This window comes from Jaculus jaculus, chromosome 1 (assembly GCF_020740685.1).
Source record: "Jaculus jaculus isolate mJacJac1 chromosome 1, mJacJac1.mat.Y.cur, whole genome shotgun sequence".
NCBI classification, from domain to species: Eukaryota; Metazoa; Chordata; class Mammalia; order Rodentia; family Dipodidae; genus Jaculus; species Jaculus jaculus.
In genome coordinates this window covers 236450338-236472827 of record NC_059102.1, presented here as the reverse complement: position 1 = coordinate 236472827, position 22490 = coordinate 236450338, and the positions used below count along the sequence as shown (strand labels likewise).

The following is a 22490-nucleotide window of genomic DNA, read 5'->3' as shown; positions in this document are numbered from 1 at the left end:
TGGAGTCTTACCAAGGGTATTCAGTATAAATATGTCATGTCATTAGAGACCTTAGTTTGTTTTCAGCAGAAAGTCTCGAAGGTCCTTAATCATTTGACTGCAGCAAGAACTACAAAGTCTGACAGTACAAGGAAAATAACTCAGATTTTATCTTATATGACTTTTCCTTTCTATTTTGTTTCAAGGCTTTGGCAAGCCATAATAGCAGTGGTTCACCTGACTTTGATGTAGACTGACTCATACTCATCATTTGATAGAAATGGGAAAATCATAAATGACTTAGTAATATATCTCTAACCACACTGGAACATCCAGTTGCAAGTTCCCCAGGGCTGATCCTGAGGCAGGGACATCCTCAGTAGAGGACTTTCTGTGTTCCTGGCTCTGGTGGGCATAATCTCTGCCGCCAAAGGAGTCTAGCAGAGAGACAGACATTGAAGTAGATCATTTTAACACAGTGTAGAGTGAGGCACCGGTTGCCTCGGAGCTCTCAGGAGAAGAGTCCAGTCTAGTCAAGAGCAGGGATGATGGCACCATGAGTACTTTATCCAAAGAGCAGTTTCCTCATCATCTTGAAGGTGATGCCTACTGCATGCATTGGTGGAACCACTTATTATTGTTAACTAATTATTACCATGCACATGAGAGGTGACTTGTTATTCCTCCCAGGGATATTAGACTTGATCACAAATTCTAAATTCTAAATTCTAAAATCCAAGGGTTAGGCTACTATACTGTGTTAGAAATTTGCATATAAGTACCACATCTTTTGGACAACACCAAAGGAGTCTGTCTGGTTCTTCTAGCAAAAACAGACAAAATAGATCCCTATACCTTTGGGACTAAGGACCATGTTTTGCTGTCACTTGAGCGATTCACACAAGAACTAAAACAGACCATACACATTCCTCTTGTATTTTTCTGTTATTGAATAAGAGATGCTAACGTATTTGCCAAACGCCATAGAAGATTATCAGAAGAGATGTTACGCTCCTCCCCACCCCACTTTTCTTCCTTAAGGTAGGGTCTTGTTCTGTAGCCCAGACTGGGTTGCCTCTAGCAGTCCTCCTGTGCCAGCCTACTGAGTAGTGGTGGTGGAGGGCAGTTACAGGTATGCCACCATGCCTGGTAGAGTGTTCCTTTCCTCTCCTCTTCTGGAAATTATACTCTGCAGGTTGTCGTCTGCTGCTGTGGGCAGGAGTTTCTTCCTGTGTTCAGACTTTTTCCCACCTACGGGCATGCACCTGTCCCCTTTCATCTGTGAACAAGTTCAGGCAAGCCTCTCAGTTCCGTCTACATGTGCTGGTGCCCATGCCCATGCTTCTGCTGTCTTCTGTGCTGTGAATGCTCTGTCCCATTTTTTTGCTCTGTCTACCCCACCCTCTCGTATGGCATTATGCCTCTGCCCAAGCACATTTCTCTACCCATGTGCCACTGTGCTGTCATTTCCTCCTCAAGTCCCTACCCGTCCCTTGAGACCTCCCTCAGATGATGCTACTGACTTCAGACCTGTTGACTTTCTAGGAAGAGAACTTTGCATATATCCCTAGGGAAGCCCCTTCCATGTAGAGTTACATATTTTCCCATTAGACTGCTTGCTGGGTAGAATACAAAACTCACGCGCCTGTCACTTTGTCCTTGATTTGTTTAATGTGTGTGTGTGTGTGTGTGTGTGTGTGTGTGTGTGTGTGTGTACACACACACGTGCATTTGTGTGCTCATGTTCTTATTAGTGTGGGTACATGTCCACATATGGGCAAGTGCAAGTGGCGGTCAGAGGTTGATGTTGTATGCCTTCCTCAACATCTCTCAACCTTGATTGCAGGAATGGGATCTCTCCTTGAAGCAGGAGCTCTCTGATTTGGCTAACTTAGCTAGCCAGCTTGTTCCTGGGCAAGCGCTGGGATTACAGGTGGGCTCCCACACCACCCAGCATTTATATGAATGCTGGGGATTTTCCAGTCCTCAGGCTTGCATAGCAAGCACTGTACCCACTGAGTCATCTCCCTAGCTCCTCTGTCTTTCATATAATGGACTTCTAATAAATACTTTACAAAGTGTTTGAATGACCTTTATTTTTTCTGATTACTGCATTCTCTCTTCCAAGGCTTCTCATCCTCAGTGGCCCCTTTGTCCTGAGACCCTTTGCACTGTCTTGCTTCTCCTTACACAGGCCACTCTCGTAAGATACTGTCCTTTCTTCTCTAGAAATGAGGAAACAAGTCCAGAAAGGTAAGGACACAATTTACCTGTTAATATCCAGCTTAAAGTGGCAGAGCTGGAATTTGAACTGGGATCTCTCTAGCTCGCCCATTGACTCACACATTCACACATGTGCTATACTGAACAGCTTGTCCAATGGCCATAGGAAATATCACTGAACCAAAGGAATCCATTGTTGCTGTGGAATCCCATTGAAAAGCTAGCCTGTGATGAGTGGCATTGCAGCTCCCATGAAACAGAGCCCAGGACAGGTGCGTTAGGAGGAGACTTAAGAAGGACCATGCTTATCATTTTAGCTAGCTGATCTGGAGAAGCCTCTCCAGTGAGGAGACATTAGGCAGAAACCTACATCAAGTAAGAGGGGTGAGTGTTCCAGGCAAGGAGAGCAGCTAATGTAACGGCCCAGGCAAAGGACTGAGGAGCAATCAGGGCAGTGTAGCTGGAGCCTGTTGGCAAGAGCACCCTTCTTAGGATGTTTTAGAGGGCTTCAGCAGCCAGATTGTGTGTAAGGACTTGTCACCCTGAAAAGGGATTGCATTTTTTTTTCTTTTAAATAGTTTTAGTTATTGGAAAAAGAGAGAGATAGAGAGATTGAGAGGGAGAGAGAGAGAGAGAGAGAGAGAGAGAGAGAGAGAGGAGAGAGAGAGAGGCATATAGAAAGAATGGGCATGCCAGGGCTTTCAGCTGCTGCAAACAAATTTCAGACATATACATTACCTTGTGTGTCTTTCTTATGTCAGTACTGGGGAATCAAATTTGGGTCCTTAGCCTTTGTAGCAAGCACCTTAACCACTGAGCAACCTCTCCAGGTCAGAAATTGCATTTTACTCTGAATCCCATAGGAAGCCACTGGAGGTCTGCATTAGTAAGTGTCCCCCTATATGGCAGAGGTCTGTGAAACTGACAGACTTGGTCTGTTTTGGTTTCTGCAAGGCTTGTTGGCTACTGATGTGATGAAGACTTTGTATATGTAAGCCCATCACACCTCTTTATCTGTCTCTGAAGAGAAATAGCAACAGTCCTCAGATACAGTCAGTTGAATGTTGGAAAGGATTGTTTCAGGTCATGGTGGGAGATAAATAATCATTACACAAAAGATGTGCTCCTCAGGCCTGGTGGCGCACGCATTTAATTCCAGCTCTCAGGAGGCAGAGGCAGGAGGATTGCTGTGAGTTTGAGACCACCAGCCTGGGACTACAGAGTGAGTTCCAGGTCAGTCTGGGCTAGAGTAAGACCCTCCCTTGAAAAAAAAAAAGATGTACTCACACAGCATATTTATTTGTTGGCTTTTTAATTGATATGTGTGTAAGGAAACTACTCACTCTTTTCCTGTTGTGTGAATGGTAGTATACTGCTGAGGATTGGTGGCCCTTCCAAAGGCTGCTCTATTTTGGCAGGAAAAAAATCCTTTGGCCCTAGAACTCTTCATCTTTTCTTCTCTCTCTCTCTCTCTCTCTCTCTTTCTCTCTTTCTCTCTCTCTCTCTCTGTATGTGTGTGTGTGTGTGTGTGTGATATGATATTAAACAAGTCTTTCTTGTCACTTTCAACTCATCCAGATGGTCATACGATTCAGACTCAAATATGTCCAGATCATGAGAATCTAAAGGCCTGTGTGTTTGAGTCGAGTCCATATGTTTGGGCTTCCTCGTTACTTGTGTGGGCCCACAGAACTTGTTAAAAGTCCAACAGTGAAACTTGCATTTCCCTACCTCCTACAGTGTGGGGTGTTTCTAGCCTTCCTCCCAGTGCTAAGGGAAAGAGAGAGGGATGGGTGGTCACCTCACAAATGATGACATTTTCTTGTGAGCAGGAAAGGTGAGAAGAGAGACTGTAGGCAGCTGAACTAAGTCTTTATTGCTATAAACAAAAGAGCATAAGAGCACGTGCTACAAAAGCATGTCCTCTAAGATCACTCCAGATCATTCCGGGTGCTTAGAAAAGTTTATTTAGGGCTGGAGAGATGGCTCAGCCACCAAGACATTTGTCTGCGAGGCCTGACGACCTGGGTTTGATTCCCCAGCGGCCATGTAAAGAAGACGCACAAAGTGGAGCATACATCTGGAGTTCATTTGTAGAGGCCAGAGGCCCTTGTGTGCTCGTTTACTCATTCTTTCTCTCCATGCAAGTAAATAAAAGTAAATAAAAAATAAACCAAAATAGCTATTAAAGCCCCACTGCCTTGAGACTCTGACACAGAAAATCCAGGGTGGGGATCTGGTAATGTGCATCTTGAACCCACCTGGTTATTTTCTGGTCCTTGGCAGTATACTTTGACAAGCACTGATTTAGACTAAATAGCATTACTTAAGAGAATATTTTAATTTAGAAAAAAACAATCAGCTATCACACTGGATCCATGATCCTTGACCCATTTGACATGGCGCTGGTGGTTCTCTTTTCTCTGTAGGTCAGAGTGTACAGTCCACTGCATTTTTGTATTCAGGCACCCATGGTTCCCATCCCTGACAGCCCACCCTACCCACCTAAAACTCTCAGCCTTTCTTGCCAAAAATGAACTGCATTTTTTTTTTTCTTTCTTGTCACGTATGCACTTTGATTTTTAGGGCTGCAGAGTAATTGCACCCATTCTGAAGTACGATGTGACATTTTAGTACCCTATGAATGAGTGGGTCAGGGTGATTGGCGTATGTGTCACCTCACACAGTTATCACTTCTCTGTGTTAGGAACATTCGAAATACTCTCGCTAGTTACTGGGGAACACAGTTAATTGTTGTCAACCATAGTTACCCTACTGGGCTGTAGCAGTTGATGATTAACATCCCCTGCCCAGCAGCTTAGTGCCTTTTCAGCAACTAAGTCTTTTCCTAGGTGAGGATCTCTAGGGTTTAGAGTAATTTATTAGAATATATGTTTTACTTCTTTTTTAAAGCAAATTATTTAATTTAATTTTTATTTTAGAGAAAGAGAGAATTGGCATGGCAGGGCCTCAGCCACTGAAATTCAACTCCAGATGCCCACCTAGTGGGCATGTGCAGTCTTGCACTTACCTCACCTTTATGCATCTGGCTTACGTGGAATCTGGAGAGTTGAACATGGGTCCTTACTGCTAAGACATCTCTCTAGCCCTGTTTTCAGCTCTTCTTGATTTTTTCTCCGTAGATGAAGCAGGGGGAGCAAACAATAGTGTTGTTTCCTGGCTTTTGACTTTCACTTGAGTGTCAAGAACTTACTCTGTGCTCCAGTGGACTTGGAGAAAACTCTCTGTGATTGGTTCTTCATACCCTGGAATTCTTGTTCACTCATTCATGTACAAACATCTACTGTTACCCTTCTGGGCAATGGGCCCTCTATGTAAAAAATAACTAAACCAAAATTTCTCATCCTCACTGAATTTACACTCCAGTAGTTGAGCAAGGACGATAACTGTATTGTGTGGCATAGGAAGTGTTGTTCATGGAAAAAATAGAGTACGAAAGAGGGATTGAGAATTTTTGATGTAGAGGAGGAGCCTGCATAAAAATTTGATAAGGTAGTCAGTGGGAAAGTGACATTTGAGACTCAAAAGGGAGGCATGAATTAGTTATGGGTATTTTTGGAGGGACAATGGTCCAGGCTGAAGAAACAGCCAGGGCAATGGTCCTGAGGTAGGCATGTGACTGGGGTGTTGAAGGAAGGGCAAGGTGGCCAGCAGAATGAAATAGCATGAGCAAGAAGAATGTCGGCAAGACAGAGAAGAAGCAGCAGCTACTTCAAGGGTGTGTGTGTGTGTGTGCATGTGTATGCGCGCGCGCATGCGCATGCGTTTGTCTTCCTTAGCCAATGGGATGCTAGAGGAAAGTTTTATGCAGGGGTGACTAGGGCCTGTGTGTTGAGTATCATGAGTTGGGAGTTTGGTGGAGTAAAGGAGCTTGCTGAGAGGCTCCTGCACCTGCCTTGGAGGTCATGGGTGGCTTAGCCTGGCTGGGTCCATTTGAGGAGGAGGGATGAGCCACAGAATCTTCTGACAGTTTGAATGGGACAAGAGAAAAAGAGTGTATTTAAGAATTAGGCTGGGGATGGAGCTCAGTTGGTAGAAAGCTTGCCTAGGATGCATGAAGCCTATGTTTGAATCCTAGCACTGTAAAACCAGGTTTAGTAGCACAGGTCTGTGAGCCCAGACCTTGGAAGGTAGAGGCAAGGGGATTAGAAGTTCAAGACATCTTGAACTACAAAGTGAGTTCAAGGCCAGCCTAAGATGTATGAGAACCTATCTTTAAAAAGGTAGAATGATAGTCTGAGGCATCTGTGCACTGGCACTGAGTCAGTTCCCCATTGGAAGATGGTGGAGAAGGCTGGGGGAAAAGAACTTTTTTTTTTTTTTTAATTTTTATTAACATTTTCCATGATTATAAAATATATCCCATGGTAATTCCCTCCCTCCCCACCCCCACACTTTCCCATTTGAAATTCCATTCTCCATCATATTACCTCCCCGTTACAATCATTGTAATTACATATATACAATATCAACCTATTAAGTATCCTCCTCCCTTCCTTTCTCCACCCTTTATGTCTCCTTTTCAACTTACTGGCCTCTACTACTAAGTATTTTCATTCTCACACAGAAGCCCAGTCATCTGTAGCTAGGATCCACATATGAGAGAGAACATGTGGCGCTTGGCTTTCTGGGCCTGGGTTACCTGACTTAGTATAATACTTTCCAGGTCCATCCATTTTTCTGCAAATTTCATAACTTCATTTTTCTTTACCGCTGAGTAGAACTCCATTGTATAAATGTACCACATCTTCATTATCCACTCATCTGTTGAGGGACATCTAGGCTGGTTCTATTTCCCAGCTATTATAAATTGAGCAGCAATAAACATGGTTGAGCATGTACTTCTAAGGAAATGAGATGAGTCCTTTGGATATATGCCTAGGAGTGCTATAGCTGGGTCATATGGTAGATCAATCTCTAGCTGTTTTAGGAACCTCCACACTGTTTTCCACAATGGCTGGACCAGATTACATTCCCACCAGCAGTGCAGAAGGGTTCCTTTTTTTCCACATCCCCGCCAACATTTATGATCATTTGTTTTCATGATGGTGGCCAATCTGACAGGAGTGAGATGGAATCTCAATGTAGTTTTAATCTGCATTTCCCTGATGACTAGTGACGTAGAACATTTTTTTAGATGCTTATATGCCATTCGTATTTCTTCCTTTGAGAACTCTCTATTTAGCTCCATAGCCCATTTTTTGATTGGCTTGTTTGATTCCTTATTATTTAACTTTTTGAGTTCTTTGTATATCCTAGATATTAATCCTCTATCAGATATATAGCTGGCGAAGATTTTTTCCCATTCTGTAGGTTGCCTCTTTGCTTTTTTCACTGTGTCCTTTTCGGTGCAAAATCTTTGTAATTTCATTAGGTCCCAGTGGTTAATCTGTGGTTTTATTGCCTGAGCAATTGGGGTTGTATTCAGAAAGTCTTTGCCAAGACCAATATGTTGAAGGGTTTCCCCTACTTTTTCCTCTAGCAGTTTCAAAGTTTCCGGTCTGATGTTAAGGTCTTTAATCCATTTGGACTTAATTCTTGTGCATGGCGAGAGAGAAGAATCTATTTTCATCCCTCTGCAGATATTTATCCAGTTTTCAAAACACCATTTGCTGAAGAGGCTGTCTCTTCTCCAATGAGTATTTTTGGCATTTTTATCGAATATCAGGTGGCTATAGCTACTTGGGCTTACATCTGGGTCCTCTATTCTGTTCCACTGATCTACATGTCTGTTTTTGTGCCAGTACCATGCTGTTTTTGTTACTATGGCTCTGTAGTATAGGTTAAAATCAGGTATGGTGATACCACCAGCCTCTTTTTTGTTGCTCAGTATTATTTTAGATATTCGAGGTTTTTTGTGATTCCAAATGAATTTTTGGATTGTTTTTTCTATTTCCATGAAGAAAGCCTTTGGAATTTTGATAGGGATTGCATTAAATGTGTAGATTGCTTTAGGTAAGATTGCCATTTTCACGATATTGATTCTTCCAATCCAGGAACAAGGGATGTTTCTCCAGTTTCTAGTGTCTTCTGCAATTTCTCGCTTGAGTGTTTTAAAGTTCTCATTGTATAGATTCTTTACTTCCTTGGTTAGGTTTATTCCAAGGTATTTTATTTTTTTTTTGATGCAATTGTGAATGGGAGTGATTCTCTGATTTCATCCTCTGTGTGTTTGTTGTTAGCATATATGAAGGCTACTGATTTCTGTGTATTTATTTAGTATCCTGCTACATTGCTGTAGGTTTTGATCAGCTCTAACAGCTTGCTAGTAGAGTCTTTAGGGTCCTTTATGTATAGAATCATGTCATCTGCAAATAATGATAACTTGATTTCTTCCTTTCCAATTTGTATCCCTTTTATGTGTGTCTCTTGCCTTATTGCTATGGCTAAGACTTCCAAAACTATATTAAATAGAAGTGGGGACAGTGGACACCCTTGTCTTGTTCCTGATTTTAGTGGAAAAGCTTCCAGTTTTTCCCCATTTAGTAATATGTTGGCTGTAGGCTTGTCATAAATAGCCTTTATTATATTGAGATATGTTCCTTCTATTCCCAGTCTCTGTAGGACTTTTATCATGAAGGGATGTTGGATTTTGTCAAATGCTTTCTCTGCATCTAATGAGATGATCATGTGATTTTTGTCCTTCAACCCGTTTATGTAATGTATTACATTTATAGATTTGCGTATGTTGAACCATCCCTGCATCTCTGGGATAAAGCCTACTTGATCAGGGTGAATGATCTTTTTGATATACTCTTGTATTCTGTTTGCCAATATTTTGTTGAGAATTTTTGCATCTATGTTCATGAGGGAGATTGGTCTGTAATTTTCTTTTTTTGTTTCATCTTTGCCTGGTTTTGGTATCAGGGTGATGCTGGCCTCATAGAAGGAGTTTGGTAGAATTCCTTCTTTTTCTATTTCCTGGAAAAGCTTAAGAAGCAATGGTGTTAGCTCTTCCTTAAAAGTCTGGTAAAATTCAGCAGTGAATCCATCCGGGCCTGGGCTTTTTTTAGTTGGGAGATTATTGATAACTGTTCGGATCTCCATGTTTGTTATAGGTCTATTTAAGTGATTAATCTCATTTTGATTTAATTTAGGTAGGTCATATAGATCAAGGAAATCATCCATTTCTTTCAGATTTTCATACTTTGTGGAGTATATGCTTTTATAGTATGTCCCTATGATTTTTTGAATTTCTCTGGAATCTGTTGTGATGTTACCTTGTTCATCTCTGATTTTATTAATTTGTGTCTCTTCTCTCTTTCTTTTGGTCAGATTTGCTAAGGGTTTATCAATCTTGTTTATCTTTTCAAAGAACCAACTCTTTGTTTCATTAATTCTTTGGATTGTTCTTTTTGTTTCTATTTCATTAATTTCTGCCCTAATCTTTATTATTTCTTCCCGTTTACTGATTTTTGGTTTGCCTTGTTCTTCTTTTTCCAAGGCTTTAAGGCGAAGCATTAGGTCGTTTACTTGTGACCTTTCTAATTTCTTAATATAGGCACTTAAGGCTATAAATTTACCTCTTAGAACTGCCTTCATTGTGTCCCAGAGATTTTGGTATGTTGTGTTCTCATTATCATTTGACTCTATATATTTTTTGATTTCCTTTTTGATTTCTTCATTGACCCACTCATCATTTAGTAGTGTATTGTTTAGTTTCCATGATTTTGTGTATGCTCTATAGCCTTTCTTGCTACTGATTTGTAGTTTAATTCCATTGTGGTCAGATAGAATGCAAGGAATTATTTCAATTTTCCTGAATTTGTTAAGATTTTCTTTGTGTCCTAATATATGGTCTATTTTAGAGAATGTTCCATGTGCTGCTGAAAAGAATGTATATTCTGCAGCCTTTGGATGAAATGTCCTGTATATATCTGTTAGGTCCATTCCTTCTATGACCTCATTTAGTCCAGATGCCTCTCTGTTTATTCTTTCCCTGGATGACCTGTCAATTGATGAGAGTGGGGTGTTAAAGTCACCCACCACCACTGTGTTTGGTGTTATCTGTGACCTTAGTTCTAATAGTGTTTGTTTGATGAATTTGGGAGCCCCCATGTTAGGTGCATATATGTTTAGGATTGTAATGTCCTCCTGTTGGAGTGTGCCCTTAATCAATATAAAGTGACCTTCCTTATCTTTCTTGACTAACGTCAGACTAAAGTCTACCCTGTCTGATATTAGGATAGCAACCCCTGCTTGTTTTCTAGGCCCATTTGCTTGAAACACCGTCTTCCAACCTTTCACCCTAAGATAATGTCTATCCTTTGTAGAAAGGTATGTTTCTTGGAGACAACAAATTGTAGGATCCTGCTTTTTAACCCAGTCTGCAAATCTATGTCTTTTCGTTGGGGCATTGAGACCGTTGATATTAAGAGATATTATTGAAAGGTGTGTATTTATGTTTGCCATTTTTTTTTGTGTGTGTGTTTCTGGTTCTACCTGTGCTCTCTTCTGTTAACTGGTATTTGAGTATAGCTTGTTTTTTCTAGGTTCCTTATATGTGTGCTTTTCCTTTTGTTCAGCATGGAGGATTCTATCAAGTATTTTCTGTAGAGCTGGTTTTGTCTTCAAATACTCCTTTAACCTGCTTTTGTCATGGAATGTCTTTATTTCTCCATCTATTTGAATGGATAACTTTGCAGGATAAAGTAACCTTGGTTGACAGTTGTTATCTTTCAGAACTTGGAATATATCACTCCAAGCCCTTCTGGCTTTAAAAGTTTGTGTTGAATAATCTGCTGTAATCCTGATGGGCTTGCTTTTGTAGGTAACTTGATTTTTCTCTCTAACTGCTTTCAATATTTTTTCTTTGGTGTGTGTGTTTGGAAGTTTGATTATAATATGGCGAGGAGAGTTTCTTTCTGGGTTTTGTCTGGATGGGGTTCTAAAGGCTTCCTGTATCTGTATTGGCACCTCTTTCCCAATTTGGGGGAAATTTTCCTCTATGATTTTGTTGAAGATGCCTACTATGCCTCTGGAGTGGAGTTCTTCTCCTTCTCCTATGCCCTGAATTCTTATATTGGATCTTTTCATAGTGTCCCGAATATCTTGAAATTCCCACTCATATTTTTCTATAAGTTTGTCTTTCTCTTCGTTGGACTGCATTAGGTCTGCCACCTGGTCTTCTAGCTTAGATATTCTGTCCTCTCCCTCATCCATCCTACTGGTGAGATTTTCTACAGAGTTTTTTATTTCATTAACTGTGTTCTTCATTGCTAGTAATTCTGACTGGTTTTTCTTTATTATTTCTATTTCCCTATTTATGTCTTGTATTGCCTTCTTTATTTCATTAAATTGGTGTCCTGCTTCTTCTTTGATTCCTTTGATTTCCTCTTTGATTTCCTCTTTGATTTCTTCTTTGATTGTTTTCATGTGTTCTTTGACCTCTTTGAACATATTTATAATTATTCTTTTGAACTCTTTCTCAGGCATTTCCTCTAACTCTTTCTCACTGGAGGACATTTCTGATGCATTAATACTTTTAGGTGGATTTATATCGTCTTGCTTTTTAGTGTTTCTTGTGTTATAATGTATATATTTTTGCATCTTGGATTAAGTTAATGCTTGGATTTTCTAGCTAGCTGTGTATTCTTAAGGGTAGGACCTTAAGGTATTAGGTGTGGCTCTTAAGACTCTCAGAGTATCTACAAAGATGTTCTTAGGGGTTGAGTTTCCCTGCTATAGGAGTAGTCAAGCAGGCTGAGTGGAATAAAATACAGGTAGCTTCTAAAATTTAACTAAACACTGTACACATTCAATCAAAAACAGCCCCGAGTATGTATGCAAGAGTAGTTATTATAATGACCAGATCCTCTATCAACAAAGAGGTTTAGATTTCTGGTCTGTTGAGGGATCCAAGTCAGCTTGTGACCAAGTGAGACCCTTCCCTGGTGTAATCCCAGTTACCTTGGGTGATTTTGGTCTCAGTCAAGTTGCTGCCTGGGTCGTCGGGCTGCTGTTCTTATTTCTGGAGCTGGGCACTTGCTTTTCTTACGGGGCAAACCGAGCCGCTGCTGCTGCCTCTGCTGCTGCCGTAGCTGCCACCACCGGAGCCACCACCGCTGCTGAAGCTGCCGCTGCCGTGTCCACTGCTGCTGCTCCCCCCGAAGCCGCTGCTGCGGGATCTGCCGCCGCTGCCGCTCCTGGGTCCGCTGCTGCTGGGGCCGCTGGTACCAGTGCTGGAGCCGCTGAAGTTGCTGCCGAACTCTGCTCCTGCTTGGGTCCCGCTGTCAGCCCAAGTTGGCGTGGCCGGGTCCCGGGCCGCTGCTGTGTTCGCTGGAGCTGGGCTCAGGTGGTGGGGGAGGGGAGGGAGCCGCGGCTGCTCTGGTTGTCTCGCTGTTCCACGTGTTCTTCTACCTCGCGGTCTGCTCCTCCGCTGCTCGCTGCCGCTCTCCCCTCACGTTTCCCGAGTTGCGGAGAGCGCGGTGTGAGGGGAAAATCCCGCACCTGGCTTTTCCTGCGGCTCGAGCCAAGTCTGGCGGTTTTCCTGCTGCGCCGCGGCCGTGGCGGTTGGCCGAGCTGCTGGAGCTGCTTTTCCCGCCTGTGCGGGCTCTGGATGCTCTATAACTCTTCTACTTCTCCACTGCCGCTTCAATTTCCTATACACCTCAGTTTTTAGTAAAAGTGTGTATTTTGCTGAGTTTTTTGGGTCTTTTTCCCCCCTAGGCTGCTTTGGCATGGTACCTATGCCGCCATCTTAACCGGAAGTCCGGAAAAGAACTTTTAATTATGGCCATAAGTATGAGATACTTGCTGACATCCAAGTGGAAAAGCTGCTGACAGTTCAATGCATGAGTCCTCATAGTGTCCAGTGCTAAGCAGACAGCACCTGGGAGATTTTAGCTTGTAGAAAGACACGTGTATATGTGTATTTCTGTAAGTAGGCATGTGTGTGTGTGTGATTCTTTGCACATATCTACATACTTTAATACACATAGTTAGCAGTGTGTATGCATATGTTCAGATATACAATGCTCTTTGACATGATGCTGATAAACCCTTCCCACATTGAAAATGTAAGTCAAAAGTGTCACAATGTGAATATATTAAATTCAACATATTTTAAGCTGAAAATACAGTTAAGACATTCAACCTTCCAAACATGTAACAGTTTAGCCTAGCAAACCTTGAACATTGTTATGGTTTTGAATATGAAATGTTCCCCACAGGCTCATGTTTTGCATGCTCAGTCTCCAGCTGGTAGTGCTATTTTAGGAGGGTCTGGGGATTTTAGGAGGTGGGGCCTAGATGAAGGAACTAGGTCACTGGGGATGAGTACTTCTCCCAAGCTCCTTCTAGTCTCTCTCTGTTTTCTGGCCAAGATAATGCGAACTGTTTAGCTGTGTCATACCCTCCTCCATAAAACTGAATTATTATCTTAGGTAATTTAGTCACAGTGAAAAGAAAGTTTATACTTACACACATGAGAGAAATCATCCAGTACAAAAACAGTTTAGCTAGGCATGGTGGTGTGGTGGTGCACACCTTTAATCCCAACACTTGTGAGGCAGAGGTTGGAGGATCGTCATGAGTTTTAGGCCACCCTGAGACTACATAGTGACTTCCACATTGCCTGGGCTAGAGAGAGACCCTCCCTCAAAAAACAAACAACCCCCTACCTGAAAAAAAACCCCAGTTTTATAGTCAAGTGTTGAATATCATATGTGCACACATAGATGGGGATGGGCATTTTATAGATATGATGGGAGGAAAAACTAGACAGTGCAGCACTTTGCAGAGTTTCACTAACTTCCCTCCCCATCTGTGGCTCCTGGTCACTGCCTGACACTGCAGGAGCATCTTCTACCACCAGGCCAGAGAAGAGATCACTGAGAACTCCCTACAGTTTCCATTGAAGTCCCATCATCATGAGTCAAACCACTGTAAACTGGGGACCTTCTGTTTGTAGTTTTTCATTTCCAGATTACTTGTGGGCCCCTCACCTTTCAGGTCTTCACTCTGCCAGGTCATTCTTCCTTTCCTTATAGAATACTTCAGCTCTGCACATGGTATGCAGTAGTACCGCATCTTTGCCATGGTGGCCTTGTTTCCGCCCCTCTGGAATTACCACACAAAAAATGGGAACAACATCATGCCTCTCCACCCATTCTTTTCCAGGGGCTTAGCTAGTAGAGCCCTGAAGAGAGGGTGGACTTTGCTGCCTTCTCCATCACATGACATGACCTGGCACACTTGATCCATAATGACACAGTTTGTTTGTGTAAGTAACTTGACAGCTGTCTAGGGTGAGGCATCCAATCAGAGGGTGTCTGCTAACAAACATAATGGGAAAGCAGAGAGAATTTGTGCCATTTAGCTGTTTGAGGTCCTGTTGCTGATGCTTTCTTAGAAGTCTACATAGTTCTTCAAATGGCTGTCCTCATCACTTCACTGCACATGATGCTCTGTGGACTCCCCAAGCTGAAGTATGCATCTTGTGACTACAGATGGGGTTTTGTCTCTACTGTGCAATTTTCTTCCAAGCCTTTTTCTGGGAAAGCCAGACTTAACAATCTGCATTAATTTACTTTGGCACTTCACACGGTCAGACTACGAGCATGATGATAGTCGTTAATACATCTCTCCTTGTTAATTGATGTCCTTCATAAATGGTATTTGCTGAAGCTGTAATAACTCATCAGACAGCTAAAGCAAATGTACCTCTGAGCACAATGGAGATGTTCACTTATGAAACTATAAGAGATACAAGTTCTACATGCACAGTAATTTGATTCTCTTTATGGTGGTATCATTGGGGATGATATCTTTGGCGATCTACTGAAGCCTATCAGAATGGAAAAGGACCTGTCACCACTAGTGCCCCCCTCGAAAGGTCAAATGCTGTGCCTTGTGGTGGCCATCGCCCCCTGTCAGTGGGCTTGTTGCCATATTTGCTCTGGCTGCTTCACTGGGTGATGTTCTCATTTGCCCTTTGAGGCATTAACTGCTTCACCTTATACATCTAGTTTTTTTTATATTATTTTGTTTTCACTTTTGAAATTGCTTAGAAGGCTGCTATGTAACCAATTTGAGGGAGATCTTTGAAGAAATGTCAGTGGAGTTTATCATCTCAAACATGTGGAAATTGGCTGGATGATTTAGACATTTTTAGTTGATTTATAAAATGTGTACATTTTGCCACCATGTAAAAATTAGGTTATTAGCTTTTGTAAGAGGGAGTAAGGGCGACAAAAGAATATTGTCAATAAGTGACTTCACATTAAGGTTTTCCAATGTTTGCGGACATTGTGGGGTGAAGAATGGAAGTTATTCATAGGGTAATTTTTCTTGGTTTATGTATTGCCTCTCATTAAAAGTAATAATATCTTGACGGCTGGGGAAATGGCTTAGCAGTTAAGGCACTTGCCCGCAAAGCCAAAGGACCTAGGTTCAATTCCCCAGGACCTACGTAAGCCAGATGCGCAAGGTGGCACATGCGTCTGGAGTATGTTTGCAGTGGCTGGAGGCCCTGGCGTGCCCTCTCTTTCTGTCTCTTTGCTTCTTTTTTTTTTTTAAATTTTTTTTTGTCATTTTTATTTCTTTATTTGAGAGTGACAGAGAGAGGGAGAGAAAGATACAGATAGAGAGGGAATGGGCGCGACAGGGCCTCCAGCCACCGCAAACGAACTCCAGACGCGTGCGCCCCCTTGTGCAACTGGCTAACGTGGGTTCTGGGGAATCGAGCCTTGAACTGGGGTCCTTTAGGCTTCACAGGCAAGCGCTTAACCACTAAGCCATCGCTCCAGCCCTCTCTTTGCTTCTTTCTCTCAAATAAATAAATAAAATAAAAGTACTTTTTTAAAGTAATAATATCTTGGGCTGGAGCGATGGCTTAGTGGTTAATGCACTTGTCTGCAAAGTCAACGGACCCCGGTTTAATTTTCCAGGTCCCATATAAGCCAGATGCACAAGGTGGAAGGTGGCATATGCATCTGAAGTTTGTTTGCAGTGGCTAGAGCCCTAGTGCACTCATTCTCCTTTTCTTAAATAAATAAATGCAAATAAAATATATAAAAATAATATCTTCATAGGACCCTCTCCGTCTTTGTCACTGCTGTGTCTCCTGTGTCTAGCTAGCACAGTGTCTTCAACATAAATGCTACGTGTTTGTAGAATGAACAAATTGTGATACTTCTCAAGACTTTAAACCCATAGGAGGTATTGTGACTTGTTGAAAAGTCTTTCCCAAGCCCTCTGGACTGTGGAACCCTTTTGAAGATCATTGTAGTAGACAAGGGGCTCTTTAAAGACCATGTGGGGCATTCAAACGTGGAGTAAATAGATGACAGTCAAGTTTTAAACTTGACTAGATCCCCAAGTGAAAAAGTCAGGTTTTTGTGGGTCTTGGCTTGTGAAGGCTGTAGAGCCTAATGCTGGAGGGATGTCCTTTGGCCATGTTTGAGTCTGTCTTCAGCCTTCCGATCTGCATAGTAGGGGTGATAGTAAATCTATCTTGCTGGTGGCTGAAGAAAATAGATTATGTTTAAGTCCCAATTTGAAAAATTTAGTGCAGTCATGTCCGGAGAATACTTCCATGGGTTAATGATCATTGAGATATGTGATAAATGACCACATGTAGCAAGAACTTGGGCTTACATGGGGTCAGCCTTCTCTACCTGTTCAGCAATACTGGGGTGTTTCTGATATGCCAGGTATTGGTAGCTCAGGGCATGGCTGCGGTAGCTCAGTTAAGGCCCCTTACTCCTGGACCTAGAAGAATGTCACTGCCTCCTAGAACAGCAATTTAATTGTACACAATTCACTCAAGGTTGTTGTGAGGTTATTATGTTAGCAGTTTTCCTCAAAGGATCACTTTTTCTCTCAGCATCAGATGCTAATAGCAAGCAAGTGCAGCCGGGTTCATAGGTCTTGTTTTAAAATGAAGTAAGTAGCAGCACATACCAGTAATCCCAGCACCGAGGAGGCCGAGGCAGGTGTGAGTGTGGCCTGAGGTTAGTCTGCACTACTGGCAAGACAGTATCACTAGAAAAAGATGCAAAAAGAAAGAAAGAAAGAAAGAAAGAAAGAAAGAAAGAAAGAAGGAAGGAAGGTCGGACGGACGGAAGGAAGGAAGGAAGGAAGGAAGGAAGGAAGGAAGGAAGGAAGGAAAGAAAGAAGGAAAGAAAGAAAGAAAGAAGGAAAGAGAGAAAGAAAGAAGGAAAGAGAGAAAGAGAATGAAGGTAGTACATGTTCTCAAGTGGAAAGTGCCATCCAAACCAGTCTAGCCACTAGACTGGCTAGAGACAGCAAATAAATAATACACTGAACCCAATTAAATTTGAGTCTCAGATAAAGACTGCATTTGTGGTATAAGTATATCCCATACAGTGCATGGGATATACTTAGACATTTTTAAGTTGCTTATTTGAATGTCAGATTTAACTGGACAACCTGTATTTTGCCTGACTGCCCTGCCCACCCTGCACCAGGGTAGCAGTTCCGATGCAGGAGAAAGACAATGACCTCCCAGCAGTCCACATCTGAAAGCACCCTTGAACAAGGGGTAACATACCCCAGGTAGACTAGAAACCTTTGCTTCTGTTTGAAATGATTTATAACTGTTCCCTTCTGATCGCCAAGTGTTTCCAAATTAAAAGCCATTAATTAAGGCCTTGTGCAGATACAGGAGATGTGCGAGGAGTGCTTTGTCATGGCAGCGAGGTCCTCCAGGTGAGAGCTTTTCAAATTACGTGGACCGCTGGAGCCACCTGCTTGACTAGACTCAGCCCGTGCACGTCAGCTCCTCGCCGTGGTGCCAACATTGTTACTGATTTTTCTCATTTCTCCAGGGCAAATACTAATTAATGGATACAATTCACAGCTGATTAGCTGTAGTTTCTTCAGTAATTACATTCGCATACTAACTGTTCAGAAGAGGATTTCTAACCCAGTTCTTATTTCACTCTGAGCTTAATTTGTTTTTTTTTTTTTTTGAATTGTTTAGGCCCTTAGTTTAATAGCCATTTTATTTTTCTTTGTTGTTTTAGGTGCTATTAGATAATAAGTGAGTTTAATCTTAAAAAAAAAATACTCTCTGATAATGAGCTCTTTGCCTTAAATAGATTTCTAATTCCCCAACAAAACCGACATTTAAATAACGTTAAAGTGATACTGGCTGTCAGGCAGTTTGAGGGGATAGGATTGGAACACAGAATACACACACAGTATATTGAATTATATGCTTGAGATTTTAATTCTAACATCATAAATTCACCCAAACTTGCACAGCAGTAGACTTATATTTTTTTCTTTTCTCGCATATTTTAACACTAGAAAATTGGAGAAAATGAGTCTTTCTATGCATGTGGGTACATCCATGCACAGTTTTGCTATCCCAAGCCTGGAGACAAGACAGGTGAGGGTGTTCTTTAATGACTAATGAATACACCGTTCAGAAATCCTCATGAATGCCAGCACCAAACAAGGCTTTCTAATGGTTCCTTGTATGTTGATGTGTCGATTGCAGGCTGAGGATTTGCTTATGAGACCAAAACAGCACTCTGGAGTGGTTGGAGTTCTTCTTATAAATCCTGCTTAGTTCTTGGATCCCTCACATGATAGAGTGTAACATATCAATCCTGCTTCCCACAGGTTCAGATGTGGGCTGAGAACACCCTAGAAACAAATGGTTGTCAGTGTATTGAAAGGATTATGTGGGTTTCCATATCTAGGTATCTGTGTCTTTCTGTTTATTTCTTATATCAATCTGTAGATGTATCTGAGTATCTGACTGTGTACCAACTTCTATCTCTGTCTGTCCATCCATTTATCCAACTGTCCATCAACCTATCTCTTGAGAAAATTATATCTTTTACTTTAAGTAATTGCTAGCTTTATTTATAATAGAGAATAACTATAATACATCTCACCCCTTGGAGACCAAACCTGTGTTTTATTTGATGCATTAAAAGAAAGGAATAATACACATAATAAAAAGGACATTCTTTTCCCATTTAAGCATCATGAAAATTACACAGTTCTAGATAATTATGCCCACAGAGCCTGCCCGTATTACCAGACTGATAACTGAATAGTTGAAGCAACAAAATGTGCCTACCTAGAGCATTTAAAACCTGAAAATACATTTCTGCTCAAATCCAAGTTTTACATTTTGATAACAGGTCCCTAGAAGTAAAGAGCTTATGTCTGAAATGCTGATACAGTCTTATTTGTGATGATATGAATGGGCTATTGTGTTAGGGAATGAAAAATTGCTGTGTTCATAGAATCCTGCTTATTTTTTAAACCTCTTTGCACTTAATGTTACATTGAGAGATTAAATATCACTGCTTTCAGCAGCTCTGATGGGTCTAGATATGGCCATAAGCTCTGTGTGGAGCTTTTAAAAATATTCTGTAGTCTTATTTATTTATAATCATGCCACACCCCATTCACCAGAAAATAGAATTTGAGTCCTGGGAATTGAGTTTTATTCCCTTTAATTCACATTTTTAACCTACCCACACTTGCAACATCTGTTCTTGAAAAGAAAGGTATAAAATCCCACCATGCCTTTTCAAATATGTCAAGGCGATTTCTTGGAAACGCCTTTTCTTCTGACCTCCAACAAATACCAGTTCAATAAACAGCACACACTAGTGACCTGTCGGCCAAATGTTTGTAATTGTCTCCCTTCACTATTAGTCTTGGAGAGAAACAAAACTATTTTCTAGAATGATCACGTTAGCTTAACACTGTGCTTTATTTTCTGAGGGAACTAGTTGATGTAGAGGCGTGCTTGGAAACCCGACATCTTTCAGATTTGATCCACAAACCCGCCCTTTCAGCAATAGTAAACAACCGGATTTCCTTATTATGCCCTACATTAACATAAAACAATGTTTCTTTTCAGTTCGGAAATAATAACTACATGAACATGGCTGAGGCAAACAATGCCTTCTTTGCTGCCAGCGAGGTAGGTGTCTGTCTCACCATGTTTTCTGTGTTGTGTAGATAATTTAATAGGCTTGAAGGGGAAAGCAAAGTATCGAATTTATCTTTTTCTCCCGTGGCACAAGGTAACGACTTTGGAGGAGAAATGAGAAAAGCCTATTGGAAAAGAAAATAACCTGACAAGACTTTATCACTTGTCCATAGGCTGTCGTTAACATTCATAACTTCAAGCAAATCTCTTGATGGAAAAAATATACATGCAAACAAAAATAAATATGTAAGAGAATTGTGTTAAAATGCATACACTCTGGAGTTGGGGAGATGGCTAAGTGGGAAAGAATACTTCCTGCACAAGCATGAGAACCTGAGACCTTAGTTCGATTCTCCAGCACCCTCGTAAATAGCTGGGCATGGTCACAAAAGCCTGTAAGCTCAGTTCTTTGGGGATCAGAGACCAGGGAATTGCTGGGGCTCATGAAAACTACAACTTCTGGTTCAAAGAAAAGACTCCAGCCGGGCGTGGTGGCGCACGCCTTTAATCCCAGCACTCGGGAGGCAGAGGTAGGAGGATCGCTGAGAGTTCGAGGCCACCCTGAGACTACATAGTGAATTCCAGGTCAGCCTGAGCCAGAGTGAGACCCTAACTCGAAAAACCAAAAAAAAAAAAAAAAAAAAAAAAAAAAAGAAAAGAAAAGACTCCATTTCAAGGAAGCAAGTGGATGAACAATGGAGTGGACATCCAATATTCTCCTAACGCCTCTGCATGTGAAGTGTGCCATCTGTACACACATATATGTACCACATGTACTACACATGATTTACACACACATATACAATGCATACACTCAGTATACTTGTATCTAAGCAGATAAGTGGTTAATTTGGAACCTAGGTTATAAGTGACTCAATAAAAATGTATTTTAATCCTCATAGCTCTAGGAATAAGTTGGTTTAGTGTTATGGTTTGGGGAACTCTGGCATACAATATTACAGTTTTTTGGGGTGGGGTAAAATGAGCATTTTGTTGTTAGATTTCCAAAATCTAGTGCCTGGTAATAGTAAATGCTCAATAAAGATTTATTGAATGAACAAATAAATGAATTAGCATGGTCTAAAATCTGCTCATAGTCAAAAACTGTGTAATGGAAGGTATATATAGTGTTGTATTGGCTTTTGGGCTTTTGTTAGTTTACAGTATACATGGGACAAACACTTCTTGCTATTTTTACTATATTTCTTATTATTGACTTTAGACTGTCATCTGATCTCATTGACATGCCCTCCAGGAAAAAAAAAAAAATCTTGAAAACCTTGTTTTGATCAAGAAAATGGTTTCCTAAAAACAGTAGATCATGTGAGATTTAACATTTTCAAATACGAACAAACAGAAGTATGAAATTGGTCCAAAATGGAACATTTCCTCTTGTGGCTCTTATAATAAAAAGTCTTCATTTTCCAAATACATTCAAATATCAAAGACTGAACTAGCTTGACCCCAGAGAATGAAAATAATAATGGCTTCTCAAATGATCTCAGTACAGGGTAGCAAGTGATAAGAAATTAATGTTGAAAAATTGTTAGATGACGTGGATACTCCAGAATTAAGGGTCTTCATATTTTCATCATTTTCACTGTGACCATCGTCTTTCTAATACAGAAGATAGCTTAGATTCCAGAATATTGTTTGGCACAGGCTGCTGTGCTGTTTGTGGTAATAAACACAAACCCCATCTGTAAGGACAACATGATGTTTCATTCGGTAGGATTTCTCCCCCTAACATTTGAATCAAACATTGATGAAAGCTCTGCTGCCAGCAGCTGTTCAGAAACAATTTAATTCCAGCTGTGATAATTCACCGTGTCAGACATTGGCTGTTATATGTTGATACAACAGTTCTCCAGTTTTGCATTTTTATCAAAAGGAACAAATGTTTTGAACATTTCAGTACAGATGGTATTTAACCATGCACACATTACTTTAACATGTACAAGGTAAACACTGAAAAGTCAATATCTGTAAAGAAAAAAACCACACATACACATAAACTCTGAATGACAGATCTGATAGAGGTCATCTGGCATAAACACACGTCAATTGTTAATGCCATATGTGGTCCTTTTAATCATCTCAGATAGCCAGTGTTTTGGATAGAGGGTGCCTAACATTATGTTTAACATTTTACCTCTCTTTTTCTTCCTATAAAGAAGATTTCACTTTATACTTAATATTTTACCTCTCTTTAAAGGTAGTTAAGATTTTAGAATTGCCTTGGTTACACATCAGAACATTATTTTACTGTGTTGTTTTATTGGGTCACATTATAGTTAAACACCAAATTCTAACTAAAATTAATTTGTCTTTTAAAAAGTTA

General features: G+C 41.0%; 1 protein-coding gene across 4 annotated transcripts in view; it reads left to right on the top strand.

Annotated features, from left to right (window-relative positions):
- The window catches only part of Tox3 (TOX high mobility group box family member 3), a 123472-nt gene that overhangs the window by 66703 nt on the left and 34279 nt on the right, over positions 1–22490 (top strand). For all 4 annotated transcript variants that reach the window (XM_012950230.2, XM_045160406.1, XM_045160393.1 and 1 more), the window contains exon 2: positions 20078–20140. In XM_012950230.2, coding sequence (XP_012805684.2) covers positions 20078–20140 — 63 coding nt within the window. The remainder of the gene's footprint in view (positions 1–20077; positions 20141–22490) is intronic.